Source organism: Nelumbo lutea, chromosome 1 (genome assembly GCF_056320005.1).
Source record: "Nelumbo lutea isolate HS-2025 chromosome 1, American lotus-T2T, whole genome shotgun sequence".
Classification (NCBI taxonomy): Eukaryota; Viridiplantae; Streptophyta; class Magnoliopsida; order Proteales; family Nelumbonaceae; genus Nelumbo; species Nelumbo lutea.
The window spans coordinates 147992786-148013582 of record NC_142684.1 but is presented as its reverse complement, the minus strand read 5'-3'; the positions used below and the strand labels follow the sequence as shown (position 1 = coordinate 148013582).

At 40.3% G+C, this 20797-nt stretch overlaps 1 protein-coding gene across 1 annotated transcript in view; it reads left to right on the top strand.

The window, feature by feature from the left end:
• Nucleotides 1-1156: 1156 nt before the first annotated feature.
• LOC148878258 (NADH:ubiquinone oxidoreductase, 17.2kDa subunit) overlaps nucleotides 1157-20797 on the top strand; it is a 39825-nt gene continuing 20184 nt past the window's right edge. Inside the window, exons 1-4 of the mRNA XM_088951620.1 lie at nucleotides 1157-1568; nucleotides 2078-2134; nucleotides 2522-2574; nucleotides 20497-20548. Of these exons, the coding sequence (XP_088807746.1) occupies nucleotides 1457-1568; nucleotides 2078-2134; nucleotides 2522-2574; nucleotides 20497-20548 (274 nt within the window). The 5' untranslated portion in view covers nucleotides 1157-1456. The remainder of the gene's footprint in view (nucleotides 1569-2077; nucleotides 2135-2521; nucleotides 2575-20496; nucleotides 20549-20797) is intronic.

The window sequence follows — 20797 nt, the reverse complement described above, 5'->3', positions numbered from 1 at the left end:
ACCTCCTTCTTTGGGAGATGGGGGCCTTTTATAATCACCTTGTGCACTCACTCCCATACCTCTGCCAGACGGGCATCATCACCTCCGCTAGATCGGGTGTCATCATCCCTGCCAGACGCCAGTTCGGGTGTCATAACCTCCGTCAGTTGCCAGTTCGGGTGTCATAACCACCATTGTCAGTTGCTAGTTCGGGTGTCATAACCTCCACTGTCCTTGTCAGGGCCATCTCTGCCACGTCTAAGATGGCGGTGGCAGCTGGCCGTTGGAGGGCGGTTGTCATGTGTTGGATCCCTAATCAGTCAGGTGCGCCGCCTCCGTGTACGGGCTTCCTAGGTGTCATGTACGGTTGTTCAGTCAGGTGACTTGGAGCCGAAGTATGCGAGGTGAAGTCTTGAGTTCGGAGAGAAGTGTGGCCTGAGCTGCCTCGGTGTGGGTCAGCTCGGGTTTTTGCCCTTTGCACTCCTTGTAAGGCTCGGGACCTCTAAGGGAAAGCTCGAATTCTTCCTTGGGGAGCTCGGGACTCCTTTCCCTGGAGCTCGGGTTATGGGCCCGCTGTCATACCGAGCTGGCGCTTCTGCTAGGTCACTCTCGGTTGCTTCCACGTGTCGCATGGCCAAAGGGTCGGGCCAAATCTCCCTCCATTAGAACCCAAACCAGATCAAACCGTTTTGTTGTTGTTTGGTGCAGTTTTTAATACAGTTTGGGAAGCTTTGAACCATTATTTGATTTTATTAGGATTAACCGAGTTAGAAAGCCCAAATAACACCTCTAAAAATTAAAACTTATTTTTATTTTATTATTCATTATAAGATAAAAGAGGTTTTTATATATTTATAATTTTATACGTTCAATTTAGATATTATATATTATATATAATATTTATACATCATTTAAATATACATGTATATTTATAGATTTATATTATATATAATTTTGATTTATGTTTTACGGTTTTATTCGGTTTATAAAGTCCAAAAAGCGAAATTGAAACTGCAAATCACAATTTAACAAAATATGAAATCAAACCAAATCATTTTTAACGTGCAGATCGAACCAAACCTTAAATTTTTTCTTGAATTCGATTTTGCGGTTTGAACCAAACAGTGAACACCCCAAACCAATTTGAGCTCTCGGGATTTCTCACTAAACATTGCCTTCTAGGCTGTTTATGTGGGGCTTACCTTGGAAAGCCAGGCGCGCTGCTCTTCAGCAGCTTTCAGATGAAGGCGGAGGCTTTGTAAAGAGAGCCGCTTCTAAAGACCCGAATCATTTCCATATGAACACAGTTTGTAGAAGGCAAGGCATTTGCTCTGTTTGTAATTCATGAAGGGGACGCCCTTTTAAACAGTGTACTTCACCGTTTAATTTAATTGGTCAAACATTTCACCGTTTCTCCTGTAATTCGAGCGAGATTAGAAATTATTTGATCTCCTGAAGAATTCTAGATAAGGGCGATATGTCGAAACTGTTCGCAAAGATATCTGGTTTTTTCAGCTCGCGAACTCTGGTTGGGGTCGACAAGGCCGGCAATCGATATTTTACCAGAAAAGAAGAGATCGATGGAATCAGTGAGTGAACTCAAATTTCCTTCTCTCTCTCTTCCTTGAACACCTTGTAGGTTATTATGCTTGTTTTATTTATTTACTTATTTTTCACATTTCCTGGTGCTGCTTGTTGTTAACTCGTATTCTATTTGAGTGTTCCTACTTCATAATCTATGGACATTTTATGCTCATTGGTTGATTTCACGAGGCCAGAAGACACTCTTCTCCGACATGATTCTCAGACCTGTCGAACGCTGTTGGGTTAATTCAACAGGTCCCACTGAGACTGGGAAGGGGTAGCAATAGTAAGGCCAACATGGTGTTCCTTTGTGAACGGTGAAGTCATTGCGCCAAATTGGTTTATCTGGCAATAACTATTTGATGATTAAAAGTAGCATTTCCATGCATTTGTTGAAACCGTTCTCGTTGAACAAACAAAATTACATTGTTGTATTTTGAATTGGTGTGCCTGTACATTTCTTATTGTCAAAAATCGTAATTGGGAACTTAACTTTATGCTGTGTGGTCACTAGTGAAAGAGAAAAGATGGGTGATATTCAAAGGAGAGACGGATCCAACTTCTATTCCGGGTACGGTTTTAGTGTAAATACATTTACTTATATTGTTTTGGAAATATGCCTGTTCATTCTTTTAGTTAACTTTATTATGCTGAGAAATCTACATTGTTGGATTAATTTGTTCAATCTGATATTTTTGTCTTCAACTATTAACAAGATGTATATTTCTTGAATGAAATTCTGAAACATGGGATAGAATGGAATGTATGGCTCTAGATAGGAATGGCTGGACACCCAATCACCGTTTCTGATCCTTTCCCCGACATAGTTGTAAGAAGGAAATAGCAACAATGATGATCTGAAGTATATTTGATTTGATGGATAAGTTGAACCCACTTCAGTGACAAAATGGCTTATTTTTCTCATCCATTAATTATTTTTCATGTTTGGTGACTGTAGTTGAGTGGATATGCTGGTTGAATGGGCAAAGGAAGAAAGCTCCTACTCCTGAGGTAACATGGCTATATGTGTTTTATCTTTTTCTTTGCTTCCAGTGAATTAACTTCCATATAATGTTTTCCCAATTTGCTTGGGGAGGGGATTCTCCACTCACATACACATATATACACGTATGTCCATGAACTAAATAGGCTTGTACCCGATGAAGATCCTTAGTTAACCTGTTTTTGTCTTTCTGAGGAGCATTTCAAATCTTTTCTCTTCCAGCATGGCTTTTTAATAAATTTTCACTGATAAAAATAAAGAATGCATTAAATAGACGAATAAAAACACAAGAAGAATATAGAAATTGAATCCAATATTACATCAAATAAAGTGGTTAAAATACAGAAAATGAGAAAATACAAGCTGAAGTTCCAAGATTCTCAAGAATAAGTACAAATAGCTATTCCATGACAAAGGGATCCCAAGCCATATCAGATCTCCCAAATCAACTCCTTGCCAAATTGTCAGAAGATGAGCTAATTGGTCACTGGCTTCATCTAACCAAGTTCTTTACTTTGGAAGTAAAGTGTCTAGCTTTTGTTATGTGATGCTGCAATGGCTAGGGTCCAGTTGATTCATCCGTCACCATAGAATGAGTACCTGACTGAATAATTAGTTTTTTTTTCCTGTAAATGAGTTTAATTATACATCGCTTGTAGGAAATTCTAAACTACACATACATCAGTTGCAGCTTAAACTTTGAAACAGGATAATATTGGAAAGCATACCGTAAGTTCTTGGGTAGAAAATAGTTGGAGGATATTGCTTCTCTTCTTGACTTCCTAAAGGATGTTTATCTTTTTCTATCTACTCTCAACCGATGTGTAAGGCAGTGGGATGTCAGTGGTCTGTAGAGTTCTGAAAGTTGGAGTAACACCACTGCAAAGGGGTTTGAATCTTTGAGAGCTTCGGTTGATGAAGATTACAGATCTTTGCAACTTAGAAGTAATAGGAGAAAGAGAAAGGGAGGGTGAGCTCTATAGAGGAGTTGCAGAAGGGTTACAGAATGAGGAAATTAGGGTTTCTTGAGGAGGAAGATGAAGTCCTCCAAAAAGGAAGTGTGCTCTGGAGAGCTAAAGTTTGGAAGGCTCTAGGGAGAGTTGATAATGGGGAGTGTAGTGCATTGCTGAGTTACTGGGTTGATCTGTTGTTTGTTGTCTCCATCCCCTTGTTAGGTGTCCTGCTACTCTTTTATAGACGATTGTCATGCAAATCATGCCTGATTCGGGAATATTCTTGTCAGAAAGGTGTCTTAGTTATGCCAGCTCGGTGCAGGTGGTTACAAGAGTGTTAAGAAACTCGGTACCAAGCAGAGAACTTTCCCTGAATACTCACATGTCGTCCTGCCACACGTCCCCACCTTGTGCTTTGCTTCACTCGCTATAGTGTTTATAGTAATTTTCTTTGCATGCCTTTAAGAGCTTAGATGAGAGTTTGCAGGGTCCTTTTATCAATGGATGGTGTTGGGCATGTCCATGCTTACACGATGCATTTAGTTATGCCAGCTTGGTGCAGGTTGTTACAGGAGTGTAAAGAAACTCGGTACAAAGCAGAGAACTTTTCCTGAGTACTCATGTGTCGTCCTGCCACATGTCCCCACCTTGTTCTTTGCTTCGCTCGTTGTAGTGTTTATAGTAATTTGCTTCACATGCCTTTAAGAGCTTAGGTGGGAGTTTTGTAGGGTGCTTTTGTCAATGGATGGTGTTGGGCATGCCCATGCTTACACGATGCATTTGGTCCCCATCTCCCTTTAGTTAATTTACATTTAAATTGCTTTTGTATGCATAAACTCCAATCCCAATTACAGTACATTCTTATGGAGAAGTCTTTGACACATAGAGTTTGTTTTTTCACATGTGAAGCTTTTTTCCTGGACAAATTAACACTTGTTAGTCATTGCAGGATCAATGTTTTAAAAGTGAAAGGCGCAAGGGCCATTTTGTGCCTGAGGCGCAAGGCGCAAGGCGAGGCGCATGCCTTTTTGAGGCAAGGCGCACAGTTTTTTGAAAAATCAAAAACAAATGGAAAACTTGAAGGGTATAATTAAAAGACATATTCCTAAACTTCAAATTAAATTAAATGATTAACAAACAACCTATTAATATGTCAAATAACAACCAAAAATCTGAAATAATCAAGTTCTCAAGTACTCACCAATGACCAATCAACATTACGTTCAAGACTCCAAGCAAGCTACAAGCCATTAATGCAATACAATTAACAATCACATATCGTTAGAGTCATGTCATAGTCATACTATCATAGGCAATTTTCTTTCAAAAAAAAAAAAAGAGACAGACAATTTTCTTTCAAAAAGAGACATAGATTATAGACATAGAGTCATAGACAGTTTTCTACCCAAAAAATGAGTGATAGTAAATTTTCTACAAAACAAAAGTCAGACAAATTTCTATACAAAAAAGGGTCTAAGATTTCAGCCATTCTTCAAGACTCAATCAGCATCCTCTTCATCTTCACTTGGAAGTTCAACTTCATCTTCATTGTCATCTGACTTGTAGTCATCAAAATCCTCTTCCATTTCTTCTTCAACTTCAACATCAACTTCTTCCTCTTCTTCATCTTCCAATTGAAGTTGTCTTGGTCTTTTTCTACTAGATTTTGTTGCTCTTGCTTGTGAAGTTGAAGCTCTAGACCTTGTATACCTTAGTGGCTCTTCAGCTCCAGAAGCATGAGCAACATCTCCCCATGTTAGTGTATCATCATCAAACACCAAATCAGCTTCTGCACCATCCTCATCAAGTCCTACCTCCTCCATTAACCATTCATTACTCTCATCTATATCTTTTAATGAAATGGGGTCATTGGTGCTACGTGAGTCAAAGCTTTCTTTAAGCATCTGATTGAACTTAACAAATACCAAGTCATTCAATCGCTTCTGATCCAACCGATTTCATTTCTTAGTATGAATCTGTTAATTCAAAAAATTGAACAAGTGTAAATTTAAGATAGTTTATAAAAAAATGGAAGTATTCTAGTGTAGCAGTTTGGCATACATGCTCAAATACACTCCAATTTTGCTCACACCCCGATGCACTACATGTCAAACTTAGAACTTTCACTGCAATCTTTTGTAGATTCGGGGTAGAAGCACCAAATATGGTCCACCAATCATCTAAAAAAATATAAATATTAACTGAATTAGTGATCATTAGACTAACTAAAAATATTAAGAGAATCAAATATTATATTAATTATTAAATCAATGTTATTTACCTGGTGCTTTAATCTTCCTCTGGGAAATAGCCATATCAAAACCAAAAGTGCCTTCTGCATTCTTGTACTTGGATATTTCATCAGTGATTACACTTCTCTTGCTCTTGTCCTTCTCAATCATCTCAATTACTTTTAAAAGCCCCTTCATAACCTCTTCATCTATTTCAATTCTCTCTTGATCATCATAATAAAATTGGGGGTTCAAAAAGTAACGAGCTGCATGTAATGGTTGGTGGATTTGGCATTCCCACCTCTTATCATTAATTTAAAAAATGTCTTCATATTTTTCTTTCCTTCCACCAAATGCCTTGTCAATGGCCTCCTTTGCTTGGTCCATAGCCTCATAAATATAACCTATGGAAGGTTTGTTTTCACAATCCACCAACCTTAATACACAAACAAGGGGGCCACACACTTTAAAAGTAAAGATGACATTATTCCAAAATGTGGGCATCATGATTGTCTCCCCTATTCTTTTCCCTTTTGCTTCTTTTATCCATTTTCTATCATTCCATTCCTTTGAGTTGAACAAATCTCTCAAATTCTTCTTTTATGTGTATATATTCTCCAATGTGAGAAAGGAAGTAGCAAAACGGGTTTTTGCTGGCCTAATCAATTCTCTCTGATTTGTGAACTTCCTCATCAGGTTCAATAAATCTGGATGGTTATAGATATACCCCATAAGTGCAATTGCCTTCTCAATTGTTCTCTTCACAGTAGGCAACTTTCCAATGTCTCCCAATATCAAGTCCAAACAATGGGCAACACACGGTGTCCATGTCAGATGAGGATGCTTTGCCATAAAAAAACTTCCCTACGAATACAAGAAAACAATTCAAGAAATAAGAATTAAGAAATGTGACTCTAACATGTCAAAAGACTAGAGGAAAGTTAAATAGAAATAATAACAAAGTATAAAATTCACCGGTTAGGAGATAAGTTGATGCGTCGTCAGTAATAACTTGGAGAACAATTTTCTTACCAATTCTCTCCACCATCTTGTCAAGCAATATAAATAACCTCTCAGCTGTTTTTACTTCACTTGAAACATCAATGCTCTCTATAAACATTGTCCCCGCACGGCTATTGACCAAAAAAATTATGAGGGTCCTATCCTTTCTATCCGTCCACCCATCAGACATAAGAGATCAACCCCATTTTTCCCAAGACTCCTTATGGTGTTGAAGCAATGTTTTTGTATAATCAACCTCCTTCAAGAAAGGAACTCACAACTCATGGTAACTTGGGATTTTTAATCCTGAACCAAATTGCCCTATTGATTCTACCTTTGCTTCAAAACTTTTCAAGCGTACGGTATTCAAGGGAATACTAGCTTGATAAAACCATCTAGCAATGCATATGCACACTTGCTCTCTCCCTTCTTTATTATACGCACCACTAATAGTATCTTTTTCTGTTCTCTTCTCAAACTCACAATTTCTTCTGGGCTTGGAGTAGGAAAAAAAATTATCCAAAGGCCCCTTTTGCCTTCTTATGGGGGGCTGTTTAGAACTTCTTTTTGAACCTGAAGCAGAAGGAATGTGATCACCACCACCAAGCACTTCCACCTTGTCCCCCATCTCATCTTCATCTTCAATTATACTTTCAAAATCATCAAGTTGCAGCGGCGATTTCTTCCTCCAAACACAACTCTCCAGCTGTAGGCTCGATGATAAGCTCTAGTTTGGGGCTTGCTTGGGTGTCGAGACCGGTTTCCTACTCTACTAGTCCAGAGAAGCTGAATCCAAGGTACAATAGAACAAAGAACATAGATGAAACATTAGATTCTGGGTGGATAAGTTTAGAGGACAGTACGAAAGGAGAGAACTCTGAAGGCTTTAGCCTTGGAAGTATTCAAAGCAAGTGCCACTCTCGGCTTGGGGAAGAAGCGGAAGATGGCTTGAAACTACTATTTGATGACGATCTCTCTACTACACATCCTAGACTCTCAGTCCAGCTTGACAAAGGGGAAGGGAGATTAGGCACCATTTTGGGGGAAGTAAAATCTAAGACAAAGAATAGCGGAGATTTGCGTTCAGAACAAGACCAAATATAGGATATTAGTAGGGGCTATAAAGTCAACCCAGAACCTCTTAGTGGAGCTACAAACTGCCCTGTTCCCACAGCTAACTATCTAGAGGGTGATTCTGAAGGTAGCACCTCTGACTTTAGCCAATGATTGGGGTTAAAGGGGCGCCAAATCCTCCGGTAAATCCTACATGTTTACAAAAGTCTCTTTTGAACTCGATTTTTGTTTCTACTAATGTTTCTTCTATTTCTGTGTATGTTGTGCTTACAAGGTAGACTAACCCAACCTTGCAGTCTGCCAATCAGAATGATCAAATGCAGGAAACAGAGGTGATTGGAGATTTATTTTCAGAAATTGTAGATGTGGAAATCGGGGATAGAATTTGGGAGCTGATTATGGAACTGTTTAGAATTCAGGTGGAGGAAGAGATGGCCGAACAGATTGGAATGGATGAGGAGGGTGACACTCCTAATCCTATTGTTGAAGAGGAAGTAACGGGTGATGGAAGATTAAATGCAGAAGCTGGCTCAAAAAAAAACAAAAGGGGAAAACAAAGAAAAAGGGTCCAAATAGAAAGAAAGAGGGGGAAGAGAAGCTAGAGGAGCCTAGATCTAAAAGAGCTGGTGTAAAAAGCAGAGAAAGAAAAAATTAAGTGAGGTGGATTATGATAAAGGGAGTGTTTGGAAAAAAGGGAGAAGAAGAAGCGGTGAGTGGTTTGTTTGGTTAAAGGGTATTTTGTCGCGGTCTCCATGAAATTGATTAGCTAGAATGTAAGAGGGTTAGGAAGCTCAAGAAAAAGAGGAGTGATTAGGAATCTGTTGAGAAGAGAAAAACCAGATATTGTGTTGATTCGAGAATCTAAGTTGTCTGAGTTAGATAGGAATTGGGTAAGAAGTATTTGGTCAGCAAGAGACATAAGTTGGGCATACGCATAGTCTTGGGGAGCTTCAGGGGGAATTATAACTTTGTGGAAAAATGCAGAGATGGAGTGTACTGAGGAGTTAATTGGGAAGTATTCAGTGTCCATTAAGTTGAAGAGGAGGATGGATGACTGGGAATGGGTTTTAACTAATGTGTATGGACCCACCTCTTATAAGGAAAGGGAGGGACTTTTGGGAGGAGTTAGCAGTAGTGAGAGGTCTATGGGAGGGCCCCTGGTGTTTGGGAGGAGATTTTAATGTCATAAGATTTTTGAGTGAATTAAACAACCCAAATCACTAGGTTACAACGAGTATGAGGAAGTTTAACCTCTTCATAGAGACCTTTGAGTTGCGGGATTTACTTATTCAGAGGGCAAAGTATACTTGGTCAAATTTTCAAGAGGTTCCCACTTGCTGTAAGTTAGACAAATTCCTATTCACAACTGATTGGGAAGTGGCTTGGCGGGGATTAGTAGTTACTGCACTGCCAAGACCTGTTTCAATCACTACCCAATAAGTTTGACCCAAGAGAGATTGGGGGGTGGCCCCTGCCCTTTTAGATTTGAGAATATGTGGCTTCTGCACCTTGAATTCTTGCTAAAGGTGGAGTGGTGGGAAGTGGATTTCAGATGCAAGGGTTATAGATTCTATAAGAAATTTCAGTTGCTGAAAGCAAGAATTAAGTTGTGGAATAAAGAGAGTTTTGGAAAGATTGAAGAAAGAAAACAGGAAATTCTCAGTATAATAGAGGAGCTAGATGGTGAGGAAGCTGAGAGAAGTTTGAGTTCAGAAGAGAGGAAAGAGAGATGGGGGTTGAAGAAGGATTTGGAAGACATTCTAAGAAAAAAGGAGGATACTTGGAGACAAAAATCTAGATGTCAATGGCTCAAGGAAGGGGATGGCAATACCCGTTTTTTCCATATGTTGGCAAATGGGAGAAAGAGGAAAAACTCAGTGTTGAAATTGGAATGGAATGGGCAAGTGTTGACAAGAGATGAGGACATAGCCCAAGCCTTTGTGAATCACTTCAAACCACTCTATGAGGGTCCAAGGAGGTCAAGAGAAAACCTAGAGGTCCTGGACTGGAGGGTTGGGAATAGAGAGTTGTTGGATTCCTTGGAAAGGAAATTTGAGAGTCAGGAAGTGAAAATTGCAGTCTTCTCGATGGAGAGATCTAAAGCCCCAGGACCTAATGGTTTTACGATGGCTTTCTATCAAGATTGTTGGGAAATAATTGGGGGTGACTTGATGGAGGTGTTTGATGAGTTCTATGAGAGGGGCAAATTTAACTTAGGTGCAAATGCAACTTTCATCGCTTTGATACCAAAGAAAGTGGATGCAATCCATCCGAAGGAATTTAGGCCCATAAGTCTGATAGGAAGCATGTACAAAATCATTTCCAAGGTTTTAACCCTAAGAATAAAATATGTTCTTCCCTCGATGATTTCTCCAATCAAGGGGCTTTTGTGTTTGGGAGATAAATAATGAATCAAATTCTCATTGCCAATGAATGTGTAAAGTTTAGAAGAAGGAAAAAACAAAAGGGACCGTCTTGCAAGTTGGACTTAGAGAAAGCCTATGACATGGTGGATTGGGAGTTTTTGTTGGAAATTCTTAAGCATAGGGGTTTCAGAGAGAGATGGTGTAAATGGGTGAAGGGTTGCATTTCTTCATGTCATTTTTCAATTCTGGTAAATGGAGTAGCAAGAGATTTTTTTCCTGCCAAAAGGGGCCTAAGACAAGGAGATCTTCTATCTCCCTTCCTTTTTACTCTGGTAATTGATGTGTTGAGTGAGTTGATCATAAAGGCAGATGCCAACAGTATGGTTAGTGGTTGGAGTGTTGGAAGGGATGAAGTGGCAGTTACACACCTACAATTTGTAGATGATATTATTTTGTTTTGTGAAGGGAAAACAAAAGAACTCATGAACCTAAAAAGGATAGTCCATAAATTTGAGAGGATCTCCAACCTTAAGATTAATTGGGGCAAGAGTTGTGTGGCAGGAGTAAATTTAGGGAGTGAAGAGGTGATTCGACTAGCTGGACTATTGGGGTGTGAAGTAGGGGATTGGCCACTACAATATTTGGGACTACCTTTGGGAGGAAATCCTAATATGGATGGTTTCTGGTATCTAGTGATTGAGAGATTTAGAAAGAGACTTGCGAATTGGAAGAGAAACTACATTTCTTTGGGAGGTAGGATAACCCTAATAAAGTCAACTTTGGCTAACTTACCGGTGTACTTCCTATTTACCTTAAGGATACCGGTGAAAGTGGCAAACCAGCTAGAGAAGATTATTAGGAACTTCCTTTGGGAACCAGGAGGCACCAAAAGAGGCCACCTAGTGAAATGGGAGGTGGTTTCTAGAAGTAGAGATGAAGGGAGCCTATGAATAGGAAATCTTAGGCTAAGAAACACAACATTATTGGGGAAATGATTATGGAGATTGCCATTGGAACAAGATAGACTTTGGCATAGAGTGATTATTAGCATTCATGGATTGGTAGACAATGGTTGGGATGCAGGAGTCGACCCCAAGGCTTCTCGATGCTCTCCCTAGAAAGCTATTCATGGTATTTTACCTTCATTCCTTCCTTACGTCAAATTTGATGCTTGTGCAGGAAATAAAGTGTTGTTTTGGTAAGATGCTTGGGTTGGAGACATTCCCCTTAATGAAAGGTTCCCTTCTATTTATTCACTTTTTGAAAATAAAAGAAAAGTGATCTCTTAAGTTTTTACTGATAACTCTTGGGACTTGGGTTTGAGGAGAGGTCTAAGGGAGTCGGAAATGATAATGGTGGATGAATTAATTAACCTTCTAGGGTCAACCTACCCGGATCAATCTTGTTTGGACAGTAGAATTTGGAAACCTTCCCCATTTGGCGTGTTCACTTGTTCTTCCTTTTTTGATGTCCTCATTCAATCATCAAACCTTGTAAGGAGCTTTCCTTCAAAGGAGATTTGGTGTCAGCCCGTACCCCCCAAAATTCAGGCTTTTTGTTGGGAGGTGGTTCTCCAAAAAATCAATACTCTAGATATGTATGCCTATCACCCCATGTTTGTAGCCTCTGCTTGGGATCTAGTGAGACAATCACACCCCTATTAATTTCTTGCCCGTTTGTGTGTTTTATTTGGACCTGGTTCTCTTTTATCTTTGGTTGTAGGTGGACACCTCCCCCAAATGTGGCAAGCCTTTTTGACCCAAGCTTTTTAAGGTACTGAAGAGACATGGAAGATAATGTGGAGAGCCACAAGAGCAGCTATCTTATGGTCAGTTTGGGAAGAAAGGAACAATAAAATCTTTAAAGGAGTGGAGAAATCCAAGGAGGCAATTGTAGAAAGGATAATTATTATGACTGTTCAATGGTTGAAAACTTTGGATTTGTTTAAAGACTTCTCAGCTGAAGACATTTACAGGAATTGGGAAGTGGTGGCATCTACAACTTCCATGAAACCTATTGTGCAGGAATTGTGGTCCCCACCAACACAACAAAGAGTGAAATTGAACTTCAATGGGAGTTCAAGAGGTAACCCGGGCCCTTTAGGTATGGGGGTATTCAGAGATGAAAACAGCAAAATTGTGGCTTTGTTTTCAGGACCAATAGGAGTGGGGGACTCATTGAGAGCGGAGGTGATGGCCTTGCTTCAAGGTGTAAGATATGCCAAACAATTGGGGTTACACCAAATTGAGACTCTAAATTGTTGATTGAGTGGCTGCAATCTAGTAAGTTGGGAGCCTGGATTTATAGACAGCCCATAAGGGAAATCCTCAGCATAACAAGGGGGATCGGTGAATGCTTCAAATGGACAAGGAGATCAGCTAATGGTTTAGCTGACACGTTGGTTAAACAAGGGACTGTGAGGGAGAGAATGTTCTGGGCAGTTTTGTAAGAAAGATTACTAGGGGCTCAACACCTACTTAGGGGTTGACAGTTGTACTTAAATCTGAAAAGTTATTCTTAAGTTATATTAATGAAGTTACCGTTTCCAATAAAAAAATCAGGAATTCTGCTCTCTTGACTTCCAACTATGTCCTCTTTCATTGATTTTTTTTTTTCTCTTCATGTATGCTAATATCTCTTGTTTCACATCTTTTGGGCATTTAGGACAGACTTTCACATTTCTTCTTCCACCAATTAAATGCTCTTTTGCTCTATTGATCCCTCCATTTGTCACTTTGTCACAAAATTTGCAAGTGACAGAATTTATATTCTTTGGATCTTGCAAATAACAATATTTCCAGCCCGGATATTTCCTATTGCTTTCTTGAGTATTGTCGGACTTATCTCTCATCTCTTTGCTTTGCTTCGCAAAATTTACTATTGGCAGATAACAAATTGCAATTTGCAACTATCAATACTCATATTTGTGAATCTATGTTTGAACATAAATAAATTATTCTACTTGATAATAACACAAATAAATAAAATATTCTATTTGATAATGAGAAAAACTGAACTGTTTTAATGAGAAAAAACTGAAAAAAAATGAGGCAAAGCCATTGTTTTTGTGTAAGAACTAAGAAGCAAGACTGCAATTCTGCAAGTATGCAAGTATGCAAGTCCTTGTAGAAACTATAAAGAAGAATGGGCAGTTTTAATGATAAAAACTAAAAAACAATGGGGTGGAGACCCTGTTTTTAATGAGAAAAACTGAAAAAAAGGGGCAGATCCCCTGTTTTTATGATAAAAACTGAAAAACTATCTGTTTTAATGAGAAAAACTAAAACAAATGGGGTGGATCCCCTGTTTTTATGATAACAACTGAAAAACAGTGGGGCAGAGCCTCTGTTTTAATGAAATTTGAAAAAAATTGGGGTGGAATCGGCTCCCCTGTTTTTATGATAAAAACTGAAAAAACAAATGGGGGCGTAGCCCCTGTTTTGTGCAAGAAACAAGACTGCAAGACTGCAAGTCTATGTAGAAAGAAGAAGAAGAAGAAGAGAAAGGGTGGAGCCCCTGTTTTACTGAGAAAACTGAAAAAAAAAGGGGGTGGAGCCCCTGTTTTTGTGCAGGTTGTGTATGAAGAAGAATAATGGAGCTCCACCCCTGATTTAACATTAAAAACAAAAAGAGACAGGGGCGGAGCCCCTGTTTTATTGAGAAAACCAAAAAAATAAATGGGGCGGAGCCCCTGTTTTTATGCAGGTTTTGTACGAAGAAGATGAAGAAGAAGGCTGAGTTGCTTCACAGCTTGGTTGGATTGCTCAAAAAATGGGGCAGAGCCTCTGTTTTCTCAGCCTTGACTGCCACAGGAAGAAGAAGAAAATAAAATATATACATACCTGTAGCTTTGTTTGATTCAGGCTTGGAGTCTTGGAGGAACTTGAGCTTGAACTAGATCTGGATGAGCTTCAGCTTCCTCTGGTAGTCTGGTTTGGAGTCTTACTTTTGGACGTAGGAACTCTTCCCTCCAGACCTTTTTTCTTCTTTTTTTTTTCCTTCTTTTGGTTGTTTTGGCAAAGACCCTGTCGATTCAGCTTCCTTTTCTCCCAAGTTTCCTATTTTGTATTTTTTTTTAATATATTTTCGAAATTTGTTTAGGTTGGAGTGTTTAGACATCATGCTAGACAATTTTGTATGCCCTTAGCTTCAATCAGAATGATGTACTTTATGAGTTTATTGTAAATGAATATTTGATTCATGTTCCCTTGGTATGTTTCTGTGAAATACCCTTAAACTGGACACTTAATGAGACTCGTGTTAGTTTAGAATGTTCATAGGCAGTGGGTCGGTCTGGGGAGACCTGTCCTGATAAGGCTGACACTGTGGTGCCACCAAGTCGGTTGGGGTGGCCTGTCTCAGCTGCTAGGGTGAGACCCTAGGCACATACAGTGTAGGATAAATTGAATCTTTGAACTAGACTAGATTTCCATTATTGCTCTGGACCTTGGAGATTAATGGGCAAAACTGGAATGTTACACCCGACCCCTAGACTCGATTATGATACTGCACTGGGTGTTGGATTGGGCTGTCTTTGATGTACTAATCAGTGAGATCCTTAGCGGGGGTCAAAACCTGGGTATGTTGGGATAGTCTGAGAATTCATCTGAGTGGGTGATCGTAGTGACAGGATCAACCCCTTTGTCGGACAAAGGTAATGATCGGGGATGCACTCTCACTGATGGAAACCAAGACTGCCGGCAGCCGATTTCAATCGTTGAGATTTGTTTTGCAAAATATATTTTAAATGAGATATAAAAGTATATATATTATGGTTTCTAAAATGTTTGCAAAATGTTTTAATTCCCGGGATCCATATAAGTAGAGAGTGCAACACTGTTCCTTGCAGTCGAAGGAGAGGTCTTATCTTGTTGGGCAGTGTATGATCATTATGGGCTGAGAGGTTGTGTGTAAGACCATTGAGGGTAGTACCTGATGGGATAATCTTGCATCTGCCCACAGTCACTGGGTGTTACAAGGTGGCTTGGCTCAAGAACCACTTAGAGTAAGTGTTGGGCCCATAGAGCCCATTTGATGGGTTTCACGGGGTGCACTGTCTATAACAATGTATTCGGCCAGGCCTTGTAACAAAGGTTGGGCCAAACCCATGTGGCTGATGTGTAGATCAATGCTTAGGTCCCATGCCATACAAGGAAGGCCAACTGGGCAACAGTTAGGAAGTTTAAGTGAGCACATAAGCTTAATGGGCCTAAAGCCCATTTCGAACTGGGCTATTTAATTAGTTAATTATGGGGCGAATTCTGAGATGGATAAGCAGATAGGATAGGGTCTTGACCCTATCTACTCAGAGAGTTCATATCTAAATGTGATTCAGATCTAGGAACCTCCTAATGAAATTAGGAGAAAGCTAATCTAATCTATAGATAAGATAAGGGTTTATCCTTATCACCTAAAGAGATGGCTGATCCAAAAATGATTTGGATAAGTAGCTCCTAATTGGATTAGGAGCTGATCTTTTAGGTTAGCAAAAGAAGGAGGGGGCGACAGCCTTTAGAAGACACATAATCAGATCCTCTTCATAGCTGAAATCACAGAAGAAAGAATTAAGCAACCCTGTAGAATTCTTTTTGCCGCCTCCTTGTTTTTGCTGCCCTATTTGCCAGTTCGATCTCCAGTTGTGGGAGAAGTCAAGATTCGATCTTGACTTCAGTTCTTTGAGAAAGAATTGATTGGAAGCTGTGATCACGTGCCATTCTGCTGTTTCTTGCGAATGACAAAATTCTTGGAGAAGAATACTGCTGATTCTACTCCATCCTACACTGTGCCATTTTCAGTGGGAGCAGTCTTTGAATCCTTCCTTGGGCGTGAACACCTTCTTTGGGGGATATTATTTCTCTGTATCAGGTATAATCCTCTCCTACTCCTTTTGGTTCAGATCTGGTTCAGTTTATGGTTCAAGAATGATCCTTGAAAATATGATTTTCTAAATAGGGAATGCGATTCCTAGTTGAAGGGAGAAAATTATTTTTGAAATTCGCCCCCTTTATTCCGCAAGATTTGGGCGTTCGCACGATGGATCTTTCATCCCTTCACATCATCCAGACGCTTGCCTGGGCAGCCTGTTGCTTGGCCTGAGGTGCAAAGGCGAGCGCCTGTCCAATGGTTGTGCACCTTAGCCTTGCCTCTGCGCCTAGGTGCACCTTTTTAAAACACTGTACAGGATAATAGATTATGGTGATCCCACATCTCCCCTTGGTGTGTATCATGTGCTTACAAGATGGGGAATCAGCTGGTCACCTCTTTCTTCACTGTGCAGTCAATACTATTAGCAATTCTTTTTGGATTTGGATATAGTCAGCCAACACTTGTTAGCAGTTCTTTTTGGTTTTGGATATAGTTAGTCAATAAAGGGGCCAAAGGCTTAGATCAAGAGAGAGGCTATATTGGAAGGACATCATGTGAGTGTGTGCATGAAGAAAGAAATGGAAAGATTTCTGAGATAAAGAGGCATGCACATAGGAATCAAGGAATCACTTATTATCATGCACTGTGATTAGTTACTGAGAAGAGAGTTCAGAGGTATAACCTATGATGACATGAGAAGAAATCTCCAGGAAATCCTGCAGTCCTTCCTGAAACATCAGCTCCCCCGTGTGTGTGCGCATGTGGCCTAATGTGAAGTCAAAAGTCTATTAAAGAAATCCTGGGTCAGCTGACAGGTGGAGTTCTTATCAAAGCTGATGAGGATATTCTCTGATTACACAGAAGCAGAAGGTAGAGCCCTTCTTATGGGAGCTTACTTAGTTAAACAGCTTCAGCTCTAATAGATTATTGTAAAATGAGACTCCACAAACAATACTAGGGGGTGCCAATCAGTGGGTGCTGGGCTATGACAATTGACATATTCCCTTATATATCAGGGGGTTTTCACCTTGTCCCTTTCTCCACAGATTAGCTGGATTAGAGAATGATCTGAAACTGGTCTGGGCATTATCATTTGCTTAAAATCTAGGAATAACATCCCAGTTTGTGGTAACCAAAAATCTGTTCAATCTAACTAAAGTGGGTGCATCTTGGTTATTTGTCCAAGTGAAATTACCACTCACAAGAGGAAGATCAAGTAGTTCCAAATTATTGACAAAATCATCAAAGAGATTCATAGACCTTGTCCTTCTACTTCTAGTGTTCTTCTCCTCAATTGATAGGGTGACATTAAAATCCCCTTCTATTGCCCAGGGGCAAGTAGAAGAGCCTCACACAACTGCTATTTCCTCCCAAAAAGCATTCCTTTGGTTTGTTTCTAATGGCCCATATACATTTGTTACCTGACACACACTTTCCATTAGCAAGCTCCAACAAAAGAGAAATAGAAAACTCCCCAATTCTATGGGACAGAACCCTACACACCGAAGGATCCCACAAAATTACTAAACCACCTGCACTGCCCCTAGCCGGCTTTGTTCTCCATCTCACCTGGCTCTTACCCCAAATACTTCGGATTATTGAAGCATCCAAGATTTCTAGCTTGGTTTTTTGCAGCAAAACAATATTTGGTTTGGATCTTTTCAGCACATCACACACCACCAACCTCCTCCTTATTGACCCTAAACCTCTGACATTCCAAGACAATTTTTTTTTAACTCCATTTAAACTTATCTGGCTGCATAGACAAACACAACCTACTCTTCTCAATTCTTTTTGTTCCCCCTTGATCCCCCTTCACCACCCGTCTTGTCATTCAGTCCCCAGGTAAGCCTCACCATTTCCCTACTCTTTTTCGTAGAAGTACCCCCTTCTTTGTTGCCATTTTCCCCCTCTCCATAAGGATCCTTTGCTCCATCCCCTCCAAATAAGTAATGGTCTCCTCTTTCGTACCCTCCAGCAAAACCCCTAAGAACTTCCCTAGGCCAATCATCTTCGAAGAGACCAAAGTGGAAGAAGGAGGAGGTTTAGAAGACTTACCTCCCTGCGACAACGGTCGTACTGCTTTTATCCCTTATTGTTGATCGACAGATTGGAGTTCTCTCCAAGGGGTATAACTGCAGGTTGTCTGGTTGCTCTTGTTAGAGAGTTCTCCATTTGCTGATCGACACTTGAAAAAACATTTTGGTTGTCATTCACGACAACAGCTAAGGGGGTTACTTCCGCAGGGTCATCCACCTCTTGTACCAAAGGATAATGAGGGGACTTCAACTGCATCATCTCCAAAGACTGAGAGAATCGAACCGGAAGGGGGGGGATACCATTGCCTTTGTTTTTTCATCTCCTCGCTATTGAAAGAAGTGCACCTCCGTTCATTAGACTCTATAGGTGTTTCCTTTCTCTTCGGAGGTTGTCTCTGCCACCCAGGACTTGGGTGAACTAGGTTTAAATTTGGTCTGCCCAACCTAGGCCTAAGTTCACTTTGGGCTTTTTTTGCTTGTTGCATTTCCTTACCTCGCATCGGACTAACGTCCAAATGGGTCAACTGCAACTCATGTGGGTTTGCTCGCATACCCGAATCTGTAACTTCAATAGGACTCGAGGCTGACATGCATTCTAATTCTCCTGTTTTCATCAACACTTCTCCCCCTTTGAATGCCACTTGCATTTCCACAACACATTCTTTAATTAACTTCTTCAAGTGGTCTATCGCCACTACACCCCCTTGACCCTCTTTTAAAATTTGAAATTCCCCCTTATGATTACCCCAACTCTCCCATCTTGGCCGTCCATCCTCTTACAGAATGAATGGCTCAAAGCTCTCTCATCTGTGTTGCCATCATCCCCTTCCCTGGTCACCTACGCAAGAGAGTTCTCTGGCTGGCGATGTTGCGGACGAGGATAGTTGGAGCCTTGGAGGTTCTCTTTTTCTGAAAATTTTTTGATTGCCGACTCTCCCCTTCTTCTTCTAGCACAAGAGTCTTCGAGATCATCGAGCCCACTTCCCCTCTTTTTTTAGTTGATTCATCTTCCACAAACCGCGGGTTCCATTTACTAGCACTCGGAAGGTGTTCTAGCTATATTGTGATCGAAAAAAGGATCTTCCCCATTACGATACCTACTTTCTCTGGAATGGACCTTCCTTGTCTCACCTTCATACCGATCCACTCACAAGTTTGGAGTTTCGGTGGAGAGTCGTCCGTCTCTAAGAAACCCCTGCATCTATCTCCAATCATTTTTATCACACTTGGACACCAAAGTATTAGAGGGAGACCAAATATTCTTATCCAAATGGAGTCACTCTAGTTGGAATATGACTTTGATTCAGGATAGAAATAGCCAACACTTTCCCCCCACCAGTCGAGCAACAGTGAGTTCCTACCCATTTGCCAAGGGCCATTTCTGAGGACCCTGTTTGCTTCAGTCTTTGACGGGAAGATGAACAAGAATAGTTCATCCGCCATTTTTTTCACTTTATCACCTCCCACTTCCCTCCAAGTTCTGGTTGTCCAACTTTCAACTTCTCTAATCCCGGTTCCCCACCGAAACCTTCCCACTAGACAACCCTGCAAAAACAACTTTCTATCTTCCACCCCCTGGGTCTCCGTCACAACCACCAGACTGTCCCCAACTTTTCTCAGTTCCAAGGCTCCATAATCCTACCATGCTCTAGCCACAATTGCTGCTTTACTATAGAAGTCTTTCCTGATTCTCGCGTCTGATCTGCCTCTGTAATATCAGTTCGTAGCCTCCCATCTCCTTCTCCCCATCGGAGACCTCCTTGGAAATCCCCTACAAAACATCAATGTGTCACACACCACAGTTCTCTCCCTTCACCGACATTCTGTAAAACCTCACTGGAGTTCACTCATATCATTTCTCTCATTTCATCGGAGTGTCCACCCTTCACCGACATTCAACAAGAAAACTCAAAGTATTTGGGGGATCTGCTTCAGCCACACCATCTATTAGCGGTTCCTCTAGGGGGCAATTGGGCCTGTGTACCCCATGGTCATAACCCCCGTTTTCTGAGATTTCTCCAAATTGCGGATAAACTTTTTCTTGTTTTTTCTTTTTCCTCGATTTATAACTCTTTCTTTTAAATTAATAAAATTATGTTGTTACTCGTAAAAAAATCTATTGGGGTCCAAACCACATCGTTTCCATTTGTTTCATATTACTATCCCATAACAACTTATTTATCTTCAGCTATCACAAAAAAAGAAAGGGGAATAACTCCATAGGCATACTCTATTGCACTAAGGATCCTTCAAGAAATGTGAGCCATTTTTCCAATTGACCCTGATTAGCTTATGCTGCATTTCAAACCTTGTCTTTGTATCAACTCTTGCTTGAACTAGTATTTTGTTTTGACTACTTTGCTCTTGTTTTCTAATATTGTTGTTCGTTCCAATTTGTAGGAAATGCTCGAACTGGAGACAAGGCGTGAACGTGTCAAACTTAATGTTGCCCGTAAGCATCCTTTCTTATTAACTTTCCACTTCTCGTATAATTGGTTGCTTGGTGATTTCAAGTTCATATTCCCTGTACCAAATGGTTACGTATTTTCTAGGTGATCCTATTCCATGAAAACTAAGACTTTGATGTGATCTATAACTTTCCTAGAATAGTCCAAGAGCTTGTAGGTAGGATGCAAACCACACATTACAATCGTTGTAGCATCTTTTGCATGGAAAGAACAAAATCCACACAACAACAACA